General features: G+C 41.6%; 1 protein-coding gene and 1 long non-coding RNA gene across 10 annotated transcripts in view; one reads left to right on the forward strand and one right to left on the reverse strand.

Annotated features, from left to right (window-relative positions):
* The first annotated feature begins 2,321 nt into the window (after nt 1-2,321).
* On the forward strand, nt 2,322-18,223 carry LOC310673077. 4 transcript variants are annotated; one of them, XR_014508814.1, is made up of 3 exons: nt 2,322-2,483; nt 3,824-3,886; nt 7,992-18,223. It is a non-coding gene; the product is annotated as an uncharacterized lncRNA (long non-coding RNA). The 4 variants fall into 4 exon arrangements; XR_014508815.1 differs by lacking the exon at nt 2,322-2,483 and adding an exon at nt 2,586-2,790; XR_014508816.1 differs by lacking the exon at nt 2,322-2,483 and adding an exon at nt 3,259-3,452.
* The window catches only part of SFXN1 (sideroflexin 1), a 28,187-nt gene continuing 22,998 nt past the window's right edge, over nt 14,445-19,633 (reverse strand). For 4 of the 6 annotated variants that reach the window (XR_014508779.1, XM_083430957.1, XM_083430958.1 and 1 more), the window contains one exon: nt 14,445-18,656. Coding sequence is in view for 3 of the 6 variants with exons in the window: in XM_083430957.1 (XP_083287083.1) it covers nt 18,560-18,656 (97 nt within the window). In the remaining 3 variants the exon portion in view is untranslated. The remainder of the gene's footprint in view (nt 18,657-19,633) is intronic. The other 2 variants (XR_014508780.1, XR_014508781.1) reach the window with 1 other exon arrangement.

Genomic DNA, 19,633 nt, shown 5'->3' on the forward strand with positions numbered 1-19,633 from the left:
GCAGCATGGACCGCCTCCTTCCCCCCTCCCCTGCTGCGGTGCTTTGCTCTCCCTGGGCACCATGGCAACGGCCATGAAAGATGGAAGGGAAGCAAGGAGATGGGGGGGGGGACGAGGAAAAAAGGAGAGAGATTCAGTATCTTTAGCAATGAAAAGCTGCTTTTGACAGGCAAGCAAATCACTTCAGAGGGTACTATTATTGGTGGAGGGGGGAAGAGGGTGAATTTCTCATCCAAGGAGGTCAGAGCAGGGTGTTGAACACAATCCACATTCCTATTAACAGGAAATTCCCTCAACACACACACACACACACACAGAGAGAGAGAGAGAGAGAGAGAGAGAGAGAGAAAGAGAGAGTCCTTATATTAGATAAGCAGCTCCCACCATCTCAATGATAAATAGGGGTTAAATTCTACTCTGGGAAAGTCAAACTGAAGGACATAATAATTATGGATCTTTAAGGACTTGTTAAGAGATGGCAACCCAGCCTGACTCTGCTTGCTGCTTTAAATGTGAGATAAACAATATGTAAATGTGGGTGTGAGAAAAAGGCTGACTGTGAAATCGCTAAGCTTATTGCTGGTAGCTTAAGACTACAAACTGCCCTCCCTCGATGCAGACGATAAATCTGAAATATATATTCAGCTTTGGTCTGGATAGCACAGCAGTTATAGCATGGGTGTCCTTTCTGTGGCCTCTTTCATTTATGATTTAGCATTCCATTCTGTTTTTCCACACGGTGCCCAAGGCAGGTAACAACAGTAAAAACAAATGGCATCAAGATAACTAACCATATACCCAATTAATGATGCATTAATTGCTAAAATATTTGGAGTAGTTTTCAGAGTCTAAATTACCAGTGCATTGTTAAGAGTCCACATTAATATACAGCAACTATATCTAACTTTTTTTTAACCCCCCCCAAAGCAAACAACTTTATAACACATTATGGCCATGGGGCTGTCAGCACAGCCTATGCACACCCCCCATAGTGTGGACCTTAATATTGTAGAGCCTCAGGTGTGGGGGGAATGGCGGCCCAAGAGAGAGCTTTTCTGTGGCAGCCCCGGTTCCAACAGTGGAGGTAAAACATAACCATTGTGGCTAGTAGGCATTGACAACCTTATCCTTCATGAATTTGTCTACTTCTCTCTTTTAAAGCCATTGTGTGTGTGTGTGTGTGTGTGTGTGTGTGTGTGTGTTCGCGCGAACATACTCCCACTAATATATGATTTCACAAGATATGTATTATTCTACTTGGGTACAATTGCTGAAAATGGCAAGAACAAACTTGTTTGGAGTCGTCCTTAGAGCAGGGTAGGAGTGCCATTGGACTATAGCTCCCATCATCCCTGACCATTGGCCATGCTGGGTGTGGTTGATAGGAGATGGAAGGCCATACATTCTCCAGACTTGCTTTAGAGCAGTGTTCCTCAAACTTGAGTTTCCAGCTGTTTTTGGACTACAACTCCCATCATCCATAGCTAGGAAAACCAGTGGTCAGGGATGATGGGAATTGTAGTTTGAATACAGATGGAGACCCATGTTTGGGAAACACTGCTTTAGAGGGATGTGTATTGGTAAAGTTTGCAGTAATCAGGGACTGCTGGGTTATTTAGCAAGTACCAAAGAAATGAACCTATGCTGCCAATTCTCGTAGTAGACCAATATAAAATAAGCAGCGCATAAGCAACACACAAAACACTACCAAGCCATTCTAGGTTCTAAATCTTTTATTAATAATCCAAGGGTTAGATATCAACGAGGATAAGACAGGGTGCCGGCTTAGTAAATGAATAAATGCTTAAGTCAAGAAAGAACTTAACATATGAAGTTGAATGTATGTAAATACACCATAATCTTGAGGGAGAATTTCCTGAAGAAAGAAATTAAATATTGTAGCTTAATCTAAAAAGAAATGTAACATATGGACTTGAGAGTGAAAGCGTGAGAGTGAATTTACTGAAGAAGCCCAAGACTCTTCATGGGCGGCACCCTGTCTAACTCTTGTGCATAACATTACCGACATTTCGTTTGATCAAACTTAACCTCGTTGATATCTATAGGAGCCTGGCTAAAGGAACTCTAAAGACTGAATTTTCCTTTTGGACACAATATGAATTAGTTTTCTGTTTGTGGCTTCTGTACATAGCTCTCTCAATTTTTGCATTATTAATATAAGATTTAGAATGTAGAATGGTTTGGTAGTGTTTTGTGTGCTGCTTATGTGCTGCTTATTTCATACTGGGTTATTTAGCAAAGTAGTCTGACTGAGAATGAGACTGAGGACTGACTGTGCTCATTGACTACAGAATGCTGACAGTCTTGGCTGTTGGGGTGGGAAGAATGGAGAACTAGAGAGTGGAGGAAATGGAACTGAGTGGCTGGTATCTTGAACAGCAGCACACCACTTGGCAACACGCTATCAGTTGTGTCACTCTGTTTTACGGACTGAAGTTCATCACTCTTCTCCTGGAAAGACGGTAATGAAATACTGCGCTCATTTATTTAAGTCCACATCTTGATTTGCCACTTTCCCACAAGAGTTTGGCAATGATTTACTGATCTTCCCTGTAGGCCAGTATTGTTGAGAAGGTCATACTCTCTAGGAAGATGTATTGACCTGAGAGACCCCAGTACCTGAAAGCTCGGGATTGCTGCATGTCTTATTAAAACGACAAGGAAGAATTCCACGGGTGGTTGCATTCTGCCACTTGAACGACTTTGCACAGAGTATGCCTGTAGAAATTCCCATTCAAGAGACAGGCATTGCACCACCTCATTGCAAAGGTCAGTGTTAGCATGTCATTGGGAGGCAGTTCAACTCTTGCTGATGGCAGAAATGAAATTGTCTAATATTTCCCATGAGTTAATTTGCTTCCAGTCCTATGGGTCGGGGACAGAAAGGCTACCATGGGCTGGTGTGCTGCTTCATTTGATATTATAGTGGTGAAGCATTAATAACCAGCTGCATCCTTGACCAAATTGGAATTTTAACCCAGATCCATTGAAGGCTAATTTGCTCACTGAGAAAAGAGAGAGGAGGAAAAAATACGTATGCTTTTCAGACTTTGCCATTCCAGGATGCTGGTGTGTGGCAAAGTCTCTCTGCCATGGAAGGCTAATATGTCAGGAGAAGAGTTATTATTGGATATTAAGGATTTGTTAAACATGGCAATCTGTACTAAATGTGACTGGGGTCTTATTTTTAGATTCAAATTGTGGGCCTATGCACTTTCCTCACTAAGGATACAATGACATGACCCTGATGTGATTGTCCAGGAGAGAACCCAAAGGACCCTGTTGGACTTGTGACCTGGCTGGGATCATTTCAACTAGAGCCTCCATGTGGGAGTGTGGGCACATGTTTGCTTTCCGCCATTGTGGTGACTGGGAAAAGTGCTGTTATACATATCATATGGTATTCAAGAAACATCAGAACTGAGTGCATGGTAAGACGATGCTCTACATCAGAGGCCGGCAAGGTTTACCTCACCTGAGCTGGTTCACTCCAGCAGAGATCCCTCTGTGGGCTGGATTGAGCGTCCGTGTGAGCGCATGTGCCCGTGATTTCCAGCATCTGCGTCTGTGCAGATGCGATTTCCAGCACCTCAGAAGAGAGTCCCCGTGCTGTGCTGTGCTGCGCTGGTTTATTGCAGTGTGCGGGGACTCGTCGCATGAGCGGCTCAGTTTGGGGGCGGTTCAGGGGCCAGTTAAACGACCCCCATGGGCCGCTTGTAGCCCTGCTCTAAGTCATCTTACCAAAAGGTTAAAAAAATTTGTTTGTTTGTTTGTGTGTGTGTGTGTTTCTATGTTCATTCAGCTTTGTGACCAGATCTACTCTCAGAATAACAATATCACTGGCCAGCTATCAAGTGATCACATGGTGAGTTACTACTTTTCAAATGTATAATTTATCTAACATCAGCTGTTGCTAAAAATGCAACAAGAGCCTGTCTCCAGCTCACACTGTCGTTCATTCATGTGGAGATGAGTTTGAGGTTTGCTTCAATAATAGTTCTTAAATAAATATAGGTTGTTTGCACCCTCTTATTATATAAAGTTACAGAACATCTTACGTGCCCTAATAAAGTCAGGTTATCTAGGGATGATGAGAGTTGTCGTACAAAACATCTGGTAGAGGTCAAATTGCCAAAGGTTGCACTAGTTTAATATAGCTATAATAATTGAGATGCTTTGTTTCCAGGATGCTGTCAGGATAACTTCACATTTTATAATTTTAGGTGTACAGCTAAGGTGTGTATCCACCTTACAGTATGTCCTTTCATTGAACATTCAGCATGTTTTGTGCTCAATATGTTATCAATACACTATCACACTTTCAATACCATTTCCACCTGCAATACCATTTCTATCTGAGGCTGTTATGATGCTTCATTCACAATCAGTGCATGGGCCATAGTTTCCTATGAGATTTTCTGTACCTTTTAATGCAACAAATGTTCCACACTTGGTTGTGTTCTTTTGTCCTACATTTGTTGTGTTGCAGCACAATAGTACCCCTTCAGTTGGCAATAAACGCAGTAACATTAGTGAAGCATTTCGGAACTAATAAAGCAGAATGGTGTGTGGGTGGTATAGCATTATTGCATTTACCCCAATCTCTAAGCAGCAAGAGACTCCAGGGGTTTCTGCACTTTCCCAGGGTTTAATTCTCTTGGAATAAAGGTGAACAAGACTGTGATGTCTTTAGCAGATACAGTTTTATTTACTCATATATACAACCTGAGCACAGGAGGGAAAGGCTCACAGGATTAACACTAACAGACGTAGCTCCCTATTAACTTTCCAGGGTAGCCCCCTGTCCAGCTTCTAGCATCAAGGTCAGAGCAAATGTGAGCAACTTTGCCCTCAAATGCTTTGCAAATTTGTGCTGTCAGAATGTGAAACACTGATCGAAGTATTGTTTCTTTTGACTGGCAGAGCCTCTTCAGGATTTCAGGCAGAGAGGGTTACTTTCTATCACTTGCTACCTGGTCCTTTTAACTGAATTTAACAGGAAGTGAACCTGAGATATTCTGTATGCAAAGCAGGTGCTCAGCCACTGAGCTATGGTCCATAATTGTGAGGTAACAATAAGCATACCTTTTCTGTCAATACACTATCAGAGAAAGAAGTTACCAGCAGAGGTAGGATGACCCAATAGCTCCCCTGTCTCTGATCTTAACAATTCCATCTAGTCCCATCATGTGCTTTGTCACTATGCCCAGGGTGCTTCCGCAGTGACCCCTGGGGGATTTTTTTCCATTTTTCAACCATTAATTTGCAGAACTCGTCATAGCAACCTGCTGTGCTCCTCCTACACTCCTTACAGCTAAGGCAGGTGTGTGTAAGCAACTTGTTGTGCAAGCAAGTAGGGGCCTGTCAACAAAGCTTGCACAAGAGTTTATTTCAAGCTATCTGGGAGTGGTGAAAGAGGGCGGCTTTAAGGATGGGCACTCTATTGCTGACCGGGGCTGACCACACCTGACCATCAATCATATTGACTGGGGCTGATGGGAGCTGGAGCCCAACATCTGGAGAGCTGCAGATTCCCCAGCCATGACTTAGAATATACTGCCTCTGCTCACACAAAAGATCAAAGGTATCTGAGCATTACTTTCTGCTATAGGATTGAAATAATGCATGGAGTCTGCATGGCTTGTTGTTTCTTAAAATGACAGAAACAGCTGGCCTTGCATTTATGGCCCAGTGGCTATCCTAACAGAGAGTGTTCCTCAGAGTCGCAGCCTGGTCACATCTATGTGATCTATGTAAATAGCCTTTGCCATTTATCTGAATGTTTACTTGTTCACCAGACGACAGACAATAGTGCCAATTGCTGCTTTGTTACAGAGCATGATTGTGTTCTAAGAATGCAGCTCTTGCAGAAAAAGTAAAGAAGTTTTCAACCAACACAGAAACAATTGTGTCAAAGCCACTTGACATATTGTGCAGAAGTAAATCCAGTGCATTTATGGTACACATTTAGAAACTTGTGTATGTTGCATGCATGCTTCACGATGTCTTCGGGCTGCTTCATGCTGGTGTTTTCTTGCGGGAGTTTTCTGCAACATGTCCTTGATGCAATAATAGTGTGTTTATGGTGGATTTATAATGTTATAGTATTGGGGGGTTGATCTGGAGGATATCTGGGGAAGCCTTCCAGTCCTGTGAACCTAGCAGAATAATCTGCTAAACAAGCAAACCTGTCTCTTTGTAAAATAATGACCATAGCTGACCATTCACCAGCATCTTAAAGAATGAGCCATGTTGCCATAGTGACAACTCAGTGATGGTGCTTCCAGGAGGAAGGAATTGGCCTTTTCCTACCTTACCTGGCTGGATGCCACATCATCCAAAGAAGGAATACAATAGGCTGAGGTGTGTGAGAGAGCCTTTTAGGTGGTTTTGGGGGCTGTGATGGTGCTTCATTTGCAATCTGTGCACAGGCCATAGTTTCCTACTAGATTTTCTGTACCTTTTCATACAAATAATAATAGTAATAACAACAACAACAACAACAACAACAACAACAACAACAACAACAATATATTATTTACACCCCACCCATCTGGCTGGGTTTCCCCAGCCACTCTGGGTGGCTTCCAGCAAAACATTAAAATACAATATGTTCCACACTTGGTGGTTGTGGTTTTTTGTATGTGTGTCCTACATTTGTTGTGTTGCAGTGGGCAATATCTTTATTCCTCTTTACTGCATACCAAGGAACCTGTGTGTTTCACCTAAGGAAGAAGGCAGACCTGGGTAACAGCTGTTTGTTATACGTGTACAGATGGATGGGGGCATATCAGTCATTATGTGTTTTTTTCCTTCCCGGGAAAGTGCAACCTGAAACCTGCCCAGCATCTACAAAGCCTTATTTGAACGTCTGGTACTTCCTCCCACAAGTCGCTTATGAGATGGAGGCTCTAATGAACTTTTTTCTTTCTATTCTGCCCACCCTCCACCGAATTTGTGTACCATGTAGCCTAAAGAAAAATTCTGGAGGAAACTTATGCATCGTTTTGTGACCTGCTTTATTTCCAAGCTCCTAGAAGTTCACTTGGAATTTGTGGTTTTGTGTTAATACAATGCATAGTTGTTAGGAAAAAGAAAACTGGCACTGTTAAAACGCCTGTGAAATCTGTCACTGATTTATTCAATGAAAGTGAAATGTATGTTTTATGACTGAGTCACCAAATAATCCAACACCAAGAGGTCAGGTTTAATGGATTCATTTTCCACAACCATATTATAACAAAAACCAAAGCATAATTTTGTGTGTGTGCGTGCACACGTGTGTGTTTCTAATTATAGTTGAATGACTTCTAAGCTTTTGATCTAGCTTACTAGTGACTTGCATTTTAGACTTCTATAATTCTCATGTCAGCTTATTTGTAATTTTAGTAAAACCAAGTCCTGGGAAAATATGCTTGCCACCTCCCCTTCCTTGTCTGTTCCTAAGATCAAGGAAACTCACCACAATGGTACAAGATTTCTGTGCCTTTCAAAAAATTGGACGCTGTCGCTAAAATGAAACACTTGCTTCCTACACAGGAATACAATCTGACGTCTGAAAGGTCTACTGGTTTCTCACAGCTACTTGAAGGAGAAAACAACACACATTCCTAATAGTATACTGACCTTTAATGGGACTGGCCTTTGAAACATTTATTTTGGTTCTGGGCAAGTTGTATGTTGCATATGCCTCAGTTTTATTTTGGTATCTCTTGGACAACTTTGTTCACCACAGAATATTTCCCTGCATGAAATTATGCGATGGGCAGGGCAGCACTGTAAAAGAAGTGCAAAGCCAAATTGTTTTTATCTGAAGTGTACACTTGCAATGAATAATTCAAGAGCTCAGAGGCTTTGGAAAGCTGGAAAAGTGGCTGGTTAGAGGTGCCTAATTAATTTCTTTCTCTCTCTCTCTCTCATATGCTTTCCTATGCTGCCACTGCCGTAACCTTGACCGCCCGCTGCATCAGAATGCCCTCAGTGCTGCTTGGTGTTGGTAAGGAATTTGAAGACCAAATTAAAACTTGCCCTCAAAATTCTTCTCCTGAAGCCCCCTGCCCCAACTTTCAAGGCAAAGCCAAAACCAGGAATAATGGCACACAGCCTGCACTGGCAGCAAGGGGACAACAGGAAGGCTTTTCATAATACTATCGTCCCCCTGTGTATCTAATTGCCATGTCAAGAAGGAGCCAGCAAAATCGGCAAGAGCAGGGAAGTGCTGCCCAGAGGAGAGCAACACTGGAATGTCAGAACACTGGAAACTGCTTTGTAGCAAATCAAACCATTTGTCTGGTATTTGTCTACTCTGACTGACAGCTGCTCTCCAGGGTTTCAGACAGCAGTCTCCCCTGGCGCTATCTGGAGATACTAGAGCAGGCATAGGCAAACCCAGCCCTCCAGATGTTTTGGGACTACAACTCCCATGATCCCTAGCTAACAGGAACAGGGGTCAGGGATGATGGGAATTGTAGTCCCAAAACATCTGGAGGGCCGACTTTGCGTATGCCTGCACTAGATCTTGAACGTGGGGTCTTCTACTTTCAAGACAGAAGCTCTACCATTTAGGTATGGATTTCCCCCATCTTGTCTCATCTAGCAAGTGCTATTTCTTGGGTCCAGATATTTTTTCAGGGCTGGTTTATGCACTAGGTTTTCCCCAAAGAAGTGACACTTGCCCTCAATATATGGTATATATTAGACTGCTGGGTCTTTTTAGCTGTGGCCCCATATCTGAGGAATTCCCTCTCTAGGGGGCACATATAGACCTACTTTGCTGCCTTATGAACAGACCTTGGAGACCTTATTTTAAGCAACTTTTAATTAGTAACTGTGGCCCTCTTTTTATTTTAAACTGCTGCTGTTTCAACGCTTCAGTATAGCATTTGACTCGGAGGAAATCAGCTTCCCATGTTCTCAATTGCCTGCCTATTATATATTTGGAATATGTAGGACTAACATTAACTCTTACATTTTAAAATAGCGTGGAAATAAAAGAACACATAATTAGGTACCTTCAGCTAATTGAATGAACTTCAGCACTATCTCCCATTTGGAATACGACAGAGCCTTTCCCTGCCCTGAATTATAATTTAACAACGAAGGGTATTTTAAGCACTCAGATGTAAAACATTATTGAAAACGAAGGCTTTACAAGCATCTTCCATCAACACCAAAGTATCTCAGTCTCTTTGTGCTCACCCTTTCTTTCCATTCCAGCTGGTCATTGCAAGAACTCTGTAACTAAGGAATCATGTCTGAATTTGCTCCCCCCCCCCCTTTCTGTCCCAATCCCTTTCCCCTTTTGTGTCATGTCTCTTACATTTTAAGCCTAAGGGCTGCGGCTGCCTTATCAATGCCATTTTTTTCTCTAGGGCAGGATAAAACAAATAACCCACTCCCCAGGTTTGCAAGGCAAAGTGACTTAGCCCTTAAAATTAAACCCATATGCATTTACGAGCCTGAGCTTTTGCTGGGCGCATAAAGAATCAATGATAAAGGAAACTTCAGGATCATGTGACTTTCAGGCTACCGAAAAAGCCAACACAGCTTTAAAAGGCATTTTATTAAACAAAATAGGCTAATAAAAATGATGCTACACGTAATCATTTAGGTTTATGTATTCCCTTTCATTGAAGCTATTATAGTGATAAATATCAGTTATGGGTTTTTTAAATTATTATTGATCCTCTAAGCTGTTCTGCTTTTTTTCATTATGGGAGTTCATTTAACTTACCTACTAATACACCCTAACCAGACTTTATAGATGTGGTCTCCTTACTTCCTTGTGTTTTAGATGCACAAAATCATCAGGAAGGTATTTTATTTTCCTTACACTTTGAGCATAGCTGTTAACTTTTCCCTTTTCTTGCGAGGAATCCTATTCAGAATAAGGGAATTCCCCTTTAAAAAAGGGAACCGTTGACAGCTATGCTAATGAGGCCTCCCGCCGCCGGTGCCCTTCCACCGTTTGGCTTCCATTCGTAGACTGAGGTAATGTTCGCAAACCAGAACACTACTTCCAGTTTTGCGGAGTTCGTAAACTGAATAGTTCATAAACAGGGCTGTTCAGAAACGGAGGTACCACTGCATAAGCTAAGCAAGCTATAGTTTAGGGCCCCAATGTCTTGGGAGCCCCCAAAAAATTTAAAAGAAAAAACCCTGGGTGTACATTTCCAAAATATAAGATAAAAAACAAATAAAATAAAACTACATACAGCGAATGGCTTTAGATACCTGTTAGGTCCATAAATTACCATATAGCATATATTCAACACAAAAAACAGTGACAATTTGTTGTTGACAAAGGACAGCTGGACATATAAAGGGCCCCATTAGCTTCAGTAGCTTAGGGCCTCATCAAACCTAAATCTGGCCCTGGGTTGGGGTAGTGTAAAGGAAGGGTTTTTTTTGGGGGGGGCAAGGTGTGAAGGCAGAGAGCTTGGCCAGGTGTGAGGGGGGGAGGGTTGGCAAAGCATTTGGTAGTGGCTGGTAGGCTGCATTTGTGGGCAATGCAAACAGTTTGAGCTGCCCCTAGTGGAGCATATTTGTCATAGGTATCACCATTATTTCTTATTCTTCTTATTCAGAATAGCACCTCAATAAAGTCATGCAAATACAGAACGGCTGGATTGCGTACGTTGTCAAGCGGGTCATTTCTCCATCTGGTGAACATCAAACACGGCCTTGTGAATCACTGGGCTTGTTAATCCAGTGTCAGAGATGTTTCTGTAATGCTGTTAAATTAAATCATTTGCCCTTTGAGGAAATGGCTATTGTAATTTTGGAAACTATAAAGAAATAGAAAATCAAACTAATGGGAGAGAAAACTGAAAATGACTCTCAGGGGGAAAGCTTCTAATTTTTTGGTCGGTATGCACATTTTAAAATGGTAATGACCCAAGTCAGTTATTGCCTTTGTTATGAAGTTTCCATGCCATATAGGATGAGGCCTGGCACACAGGAAGGGCAGTTGCTTGCATGGCTACAGTTGAAGGTAACAGCTGGTTTTGGGAGCCCTGAGCCTGATGAGAAGCTTTGCATGAGAATCTAATCTATCCCCCAATGATCATCTGCATTTTATATAATTCTGTACTCATAGAAGACCAGATGATGCTGAAAAATGTCTTCAGGCTCGGGTTTAGTATTGTTCAAAGGGCCTATGCAGGATGAGCCTGTAGTACATGCATGCCTGTTATTGCTGAACCAAGGTTTCCTTAAGGTACAATAAAGTGGGTTCTAAATCTTCCTCTTCATCAAAAAATTTTTCCTTCAGAAGAAAATGATTTTCCAGGCTCCCTGCCTCCTCAGCCTTCCATGTGTGGTACAGAAAAGGGCTTGCCAACCTTTTCAGGTATGTGAGCACATTTTGATTTTTGAGCAAGTTCTGGGGGTACCCTCTTCTCTGGTCACTGCTGTCTGCCTCCCCTAGGTCAGCCGCCCCCCAAAAGACAGATAGAAAGTTTCACACCTATAGCTGAGTTTTCCAAGGAAGCTGCATAGATGTTAAGATCTGCAGTGGTACCTCGGGTTACATATGCTTCAGGTTACATATGCTTCAGGTTACATGCGCTTCAGGTTACGCTAACCCACTAACCCAGAAATAGTGCTTCAGGTTAAGAACTTTGCTTCAGGATGAGAACAAAAATCATGCTCCGGCGGCGCGGCAGCAGGAGGAGGCCCCATTAGCTAAAGTGGTGCTTCAGGTTAAGAACAGTTTCAGGTTAAGAACGGACCTCCAGAACGAATTAAGTGCTTAACCCGAGGTACCACTGTAGTAGAATTAAACTAAGTCTTGAAAAGCTGAAAGAATAAGTGGGACATGTATTAATCTCTCAGCTTCCTTTCAGCTGTATGTAATTTTCAAGGATGAAAAAAGCTACCCCACCCTCGGCCGTTTCCAGGACTAACCTGAAACTGTGAAGCTCCTTTGTTGTTTTTGCTATTGGTTGCTGCATGTTGCTTAAGTGATCTAGTTAATGTTACAGTATTGAATTGTGGTTGTTTGTATGTTATTGTATTTGTTTTGCAATATTAGTAAGAAATTGTTACCATGTTATTGTTTCGCTATATTGTTATGCAAAAGTTTTTATGTTTTAATGTTTAAAATGTATTACTGATTTCTTCATTGTATGCCATTTCAGCGTGGTTTTTGTGTGTGGAAAAGTGAAGGAAAAATGAAGGAAGGAAGGAATGTGATGCAGTTACCACACATATACACATCAGTACATGCAGAGGACTGTTTTGCACAATTCCATCCTCTCAAAATGCAGGGGATAAAATTAAATGAATTAAGCTTGCATCCATGTGTAAGTTTCATACTACCTTGTGGCGGTGGGTCTGCAGTACCCATTTTTCCATGAAGCTTCTTGGATTCACATATTGGGTGAGCATGAGATTTGGTCCTCCAAAGAGAGCAGTGAAGTATTATTTCCTTATAACAGAAAACCGGAAAGGGGAGGTGCTGCCACCTAGTGCCCTTACTGGAGAAGAGCACCATGCCTTAAATGTACAGTGGTACCTTGCCAACAAAGGTCCGTGTGGTTAAAGCTATGGTTTTCCCAGGGGTGGCGTATGGAAGTGAGAGCTGGGCCATAAAGAAGGCTGATCGCCAAAGAATTGATGCTTTTGAATTATGGTGCTGGAGGAGACTCTTGAGAGTCCCATGGACTGCAAGAACAAACGTATCCATTCTTAAGGAAATCAGCCCTGAGTTCTCACTGGAAGGACAGATTGTGAAGTTGAGGCTCCAATACTTTGGCCATCTCATGAGAAGAGAAGACTCTCTGGAAAAGACCCTGATGTTGGGAAGGAGAAGGGGACGACAGAGGACGAGATGGTTGGACAGTGTTCTCAAAGCTACCAGCATGAGTTTGACCAAACTGCGGGAGGCAGTGGAAGACAGGAGTGCCTGGCGTGCTCTGGTCCATGGGGTCACAAAGAGTCGGACATGACTGAACAACTAAGCAAACAAAACCTTGGGTTACATACGCTTCAGGTTACATACGCTTCAGGTTACAGACTCCGCTAACCCAGAAATAGTACCTCGGGTTAAGAACTTTGCTTCAGGATGAGAACAGAAATCCTGCTCTGGCGGTGTGGCAGCAGCAGGAGGCCCCATTAGCTAAAGTGGTGCTTCAGGTTAAGAACAGTTTCAGGTTAAGAACGGACCTCCGAAACGAATTAAGTACTTAACCCGAGGTACCACTGTACTGTATTCCACATGACAAGAAGCCTGAAATAGTAAGTTTCACCAAAGATTTGTGACTTACAATGCGTCTGCACAAATAAAAAATAAGCAGGAAAAGTGACCCCTCTTGTCTCTTTATCCCCTCCCTTGCTTCTCCACCTCCCATAGCTTGCCTGCAGGAACACAGAAGTGCTGCACTAAATTCATGAATTATCACACCATGACACTTTTCTTCCTGCCCTAGTTCCTTCTCTTCCCAGAGACTGCATTCATTCCCACTCTGACTTGTGAGCAGAAGAAATTGATTCCCCCCCCCTCACCCCTCAATGGGAGGAAAAATGGATTTGAAAGTTGGTTTAATGAGAAAAAAGTGCAGGGGGCTTTATGTTTTGTAGTCCTCCTTCTCCTACAGCAGATAGAAAGTGATTGTCAAGGCTAGCGATTCCTCTGCTCTAAGCTGATGTTGGCAAACAGATGAGTTGCACCCTGACCCATTATCTTCATTTGCTTTGTTTTAGGTAAAATAATGTGTTTCTGGCATTCAGGGGAATGTGCTGGGTTGGGAGACATACATATGCCCAGATGACTTGTTTATTGAGCATTCATCCTGATTTGTTTGTGGGGAGGTTAGATGAAGTTGTGTCAAGGAAATGCTATCCCGTATTTTACAGTGCATCTTCCTATTACTTTTCTTATTGGAAGAAAGCCCAGTCCTTTGGGGAAGTGGGCTTCTTGTGCAAGACCTGCCAGTCAACTGGAACTGCACCACTCGAATTTGCCAGTATGTGACTGAATCCCACCTAAAAGCAACGACGTTCTGGAAATGCAGAGAGAGAACACTCCACTTTTGAAGCTCCTATAGAAAAGACTGGAATTTTGAACTGGGTCAGGAGTTTGGAATCAAAATGAATCCCCACCTCAAATTAAGGAGGCGTACAGATGGAAAAATGGATGTTATTGTACTTGCGTATTATATAAATTGCCTCTTGTCCACTTAACACTTTTACACAAGCAGAGGTTTGATCATTTTTCTGCAGAAACCATTAAGGGGGAAACTACAATTCATTCTCAGGCATGCAATACCCCCCCCCCCTTTTTTACACTTAGTTTGTATCTGGTTGGAAGAAACCATCGAATGTAAAGTAGCTTATGTTGCTTACCCATACACAAGAATATCCCTGTGAGCATAAACATTGCCCTCCTAAAGTTTGTTTCAAACAGAGACCACCACCATTCATGCCAGTCACTGCTTTTAATATTTCATCCAGCATACTTTTAAAATAGTAGAATAAATTCAATCAACACTGGCAAGACATTGTGTTAATACTAACATCAAAAATGTTCTTCGGTCACAATGTAATCCAGAATCATTTTCCAAATGTGGAAATATAACTTGGCAGTTTTCCTAGGCATACGACTTTATTGCACTTTATTGGAATTATTTTTTTAAAAAATCTAGTTTTACAAGATCAGTGTAAATTGGCTGATCTTAATACTATTTTGTTCTGCTTAATACCACCAAGAAACATGCCACAGTTATTAAACCTGTTTAATTAAAAAATAATAATACACTGCATAATACATTTGTGTGAATATGCATATACTTCCATGGGGCAAAAGAATCCTCTTTTATCCTGGTTAAATCTATCAATAAAACTATTTGGATTGTATCCAACCAAATCATTATATGTACAGAATGACTTCTGTTGGCACAACAGAACTACCCTCCTTCTCCCCCAGGTGTCTCCTGCACCCCCCCAATGTAGTCTGGAGATTTAGGGTGTGCATGTGAGAAAACAGGGAGGGAAGATTCTGCTGCACTCAGTGTGTGTGTTCCTCACATGCAGTGATTTAACTGGATACAACTCTGTGCTGCAGAATGTTATTCCATGTACGCCACTCATGAATACCTAGTTTCCCCAAAAACATGGAGGCTACACAAAGCGGATCAAAAAACTAAAGAGAAGAGCTACTGGAAAGTTTCAGATTTTTGTTTTAAAATTCAAGCACTTTAAAAGGGGGACCAAAATAGTTATTTTCTGTGATTACTTGGCTGAAAAACACCTTATTTTGCAATTCATTCAAAAACAGTGTTTAACTGAAGTGCACATTTCTTCTCCCATAGAATTATTTATTGCCATTTCCCCCCCAGAATTCACCAGGAAAACCAACTCAGTGCAACCTAAGTCAAAGTCCGAAGCCTCTTTACTGGATGGCAAATCCCTAGTTAACTCAGTGAAATTTACTTCTTAGTAGATGTGATACAACCAGGCTGCTAGATCATTTTAAAAAGATTGTGTCTAGAGTGGCACAATTTCACAAGTCAGAGTTGCAACCAGCCTATACTATCCTTTGATCGTACAGCAGACTTGTCCCTTGTCCCTAACTGCTTTGAAATGGGTGCAAATGCAGTTCACTGTGGCCACCTGGTCACAGGAGAAGTCTGTCGCCTATCACATCACTCCTGTTTAAAGGCAAATGATTTGTCACACTATCATTTTCTAAACTAGTGCTGATGTGTGTCAACAATGGGGAAAGTGCAAGCAGCACGAGGTATTTGGCAATGCTGAAAAAAATAGAGGCAAAAAGGTTGTTTAAAAACAATACCTAAATCACACTTTCCTCAGTGTTTCCAATCTTTCTGCATTCAGGTGCTCATTTCCACATGAAATAGCTGTGCTGAAGGAATTTCCCAATATAATTTCAAAAAATTGGGAGCATGGGTGAGTAACCTGTGGCTCTGCATGTGTTGCTGATATCCAACTCCCAGCAGCCCCAGCCAGCAGCACCAATGGTCAAGGATGATGGTAACTGTAGTCCAGCAACATCTGGTGAACCAAGCTTTGCCACCCTTGCTCTAGAGCAGTAGTTCCCCAACTTGGGTCTCCAGCTGCTTTTGGACCACAATTCCCATCATCCCTGACTACTGGTCTTGCTAGCTAGGGATGATGGGAGTTGTAGCCCCAAACCAGCTGGAGACCCAAGCTGGGGAAACACTGGTGTAGAGTACACAGTCAGCTTAGTTCATCTGGGGCTTCAGCCAGGCCTGTTGACCTTCTCAGTATTGTCCCATATGAGCTGAGAGTGAAATTTACAAGATACCAGATGCTTTCATTCTTGCTATAGGAAAGACTGGTAGTGCTTGCTAAGCTGCCTTTCAGGAAAGCTTGTCTCCTGTTATTGATCCTTTCACTGAGAAAGTCATGATAAGCTTCTAAGCAACCCCAGGCCTTCCCGGAAAACAGCTTGAAAACCACAGACTTTACTCTGCAAATCCCACTGTTGGTGGGTCTTTCAAAGCAAAACGTTCAGATCAAGCATTAGATCTCCTCCTTTCAGTTCGAAGACGAACATCACCTGCAGCTAAACAAGACTCAGCTGTATGGCATGTTTCAATTCTATGTTGTGTCTAACACATCTAGACAATAGTTATCATATAAAGTTACTACCACATTGGTAGGACAACACTCACTGATTGTGTATTATTTTGAACATGGACAAAGGCCAGGGTCTATGCTGGCTAACAATTTTGTTGAGTACAGAGGTAGATCTATTGATACCAGTACAAAGGGGTCTTCACTGTGACATTAAAATTGGTTTACCATACATGAAAAGATAAGTAGTAGCAATGAAGTAGGTATGTCAGGCATACTGAAATTACAGTGAAATGTTGATGATTGGTGAACAGAGTATTAGAACCTGGATTCAAATCTTAACTCAGACATAGTCTTGCCAGGTGGCTTTTGGGAGTCTGCCCTGGTTTCCAGAAATAATAGCAGCCTACCCCTCACAGGAACACACTATAAATAAGGATTGCAAAACATAATCAATAAGCAGTGAATTAAAAGTGCCATAAAACAATGTCTGTGCTTCTTAAAACAGTTGACCAACAACCACCAATATATAAAGTGACACAACTCATTTGGGGTGGAAAATAGGGCACTCTTGCCATTGTTTTTAGCATAGTGTGTTCATGTGACTGGACTTAAAATATTGTATCAAGAATGTGATTGTCAGATATGAAAAAATAAGGCTAGGAAATAGAGAACTAATAAACCCCCATCTCTGGGGGAAACATGTCAGTTAAGGCAAATGAAACTCATGAATGAACCCAGTCTCTTGATTTCCCCAAGAATTTGGCAACTGCCACTAATTAAGCAGGACAAATTAAGTTTGGCAGCCATTAGGATCCTGCCCGACACTGCAGTATGCCAGGCACCATGACTAGGAGTGAATTCACACGTTGAACAGGGTGGTTTTTTCTGCACCCAGAGAGTTAGCATAACTAACTTTATATGCACACGCTTTAACATGGGACACATTTAAAATGCAACCCCTAATGAGAGGACTGTACCATGTACCCTGCGCAACACTTGGATAGGCTTCAATGCAATTCGGAGGAATTTGGTGAGTTTGCCCCATCTGTGGGAACTTTGCACACTATAAGAGGCTATGTTTTCTGTGATTACCAGTTTCCTTTCACTGTATTAGTTAAGTGATTTCAGAAGTGATGGGGGAAGATAGCTTTCCTTTGCTCTACATTGTTCAAGTTCTCCCACCCATCAAACTTCTCTCACCCATCCCCAAATACTTGTGACATAACTGAGATAAGGCAACTTATGAACCCAGTATCAAATGCAAACCACACATTCACACTCTGGGCCTTTGAGGAAAGGAATCTGATGGAGAATTACCACCTGAACTGTAGATATAAATATAATAGCAAAGATGAACTTGCTCTTTGCTTTCCTGTAGGGTAGGGTTGCCACATTTCAAGAGGTAAAAATTCGGACACAAAAAGTTGTTGAGCTTTTTAAGGGTGGAAGCCAGAGCCTGGGTCGTCCACACTGGAGCCTGAACAAGAGCCGCCTGTGCACATTTAAAAAAAAATAATCCAGGACATTTTCTTTAAAATGTAAAATCCCCCCCAGATGGGCATGGAGGACCCCCCAAAAGAGGACATGTCCTGGAATTCCCAGACGTATGGCAACCCTACTGCAGGGCAAAATTGAGAAAGGCAGCAAATCTAAAATAGCATCCTGTGATCTCCTTCTGTCTGCAACATTTTCCAAAGGAATTTTATCTTTAGCTTCTTGAGAGTAGTTAATGGGAACTGTTTTAAATATTGGCAGCAGAAAAACAAAGTGGACAGTGAAGTAATGGCATTGACAGCAATTTGAGGCCATAATTACGAAAATTATATTGCAATGCTTAAATAACCTCAGTGCTAAAAAAAAAAAAAGTGTAAAATTGAAATAATACACTAGGACCGAGTTGTCTTCAACAAGGCTTTCTCACAATTTAAAATAAGTTCACCTAATTGTCATTGAGGGATATTTTGTCTTCTACAAATTATAACCCTTTGTTAAAATACACACGCTCCAATTCAGGGTTGCTCTTTTGGATCTTGGCTTGTAATTCTGGCTCCAGACGAGTTACAGACATGGAACTGAGCAAAAGAAAAATAGAAGAGACATCACATACAACCCATGATCAAATTTCATACATGCAAGTGGTGAAGCTTTATGATGATGATTTTTTTTTAAAAAAAGTTGGAATTTATATCAAATATGATTTTGTACTAAGGGTACTTCATTATCAATTCTAAAAGTATTTTCTTGCACTTCAAATAGTCCCTGTTATGAGCCACAGAAGAAGATTTTCAAGTTTTTGCTTGGCTGTTTTGCTTGGCTAAAGTTAACTGGTGATGTATGTTAATGTGTCAGCCAGGAAAATGCACTTTACATGAACCATTAAGCTTTCGCTTATAAATTAAACTTGGCCTAACAGTTCGTGTATCACCAACAGGTCTTTAAAACTGATTGCTAACATTTTAATTGCATTCACTCTTAATAATAAAAAACAGTTTAGCATGTGTGAAAACAAAGGCATGCAGTTAAAATCAAAAACTGTGTCACAAAACTCTTTAACATGTCAACACCAGAGAATACCTACCTAAGCGTGATAAATTCTGATCCCTCTCAAACTAAGCCTGGAACTGCTTTGGGTATATGCAACTCATAGGCCTTTTCGAAGCCAAGAGGGGAAATAATGTTAACAATCACACTGCTTTGAGTTAAGTCAGCATTCATGTGCCAGAGAACAGAAGCAGCAGGGGGATTTCTGGTTCCATGAAAGAACCTTGATCAACCCATGAAATGAAGTTTATATTTATTGATCCCAGCAAATGGGAGTCAAACTTTGTTTATGGAGCTTCCTTTAGAGCTCAATACAGAAGCAAACATATCCCTTATACAAGGTGGCACAAAGGTCCACAGTGTTGCAACAGGGAACACCAAAGCTGTTCATCTTCAACAGAAAGACATTCCAGGTGCCTCTGTAAGGTTTCCCCCCATGATCCTATACTGCCTTTCAGGATAAAGCACTTCAGTGTGAAGAAGCTCTTAGGGAATCTATGGCATCCTT

Source organism: Podarcis tiliguerta (genome assembly GCF_965153285.1).
Source record: "Podarcis tiliguerta genome assembly, chromosome: 2".
NCBI lineage: Eukaryota > Metazoa > Chordata > Lepidosauria > Squamata > Lacertidae > Podarcis > Podarcis tiliguerta.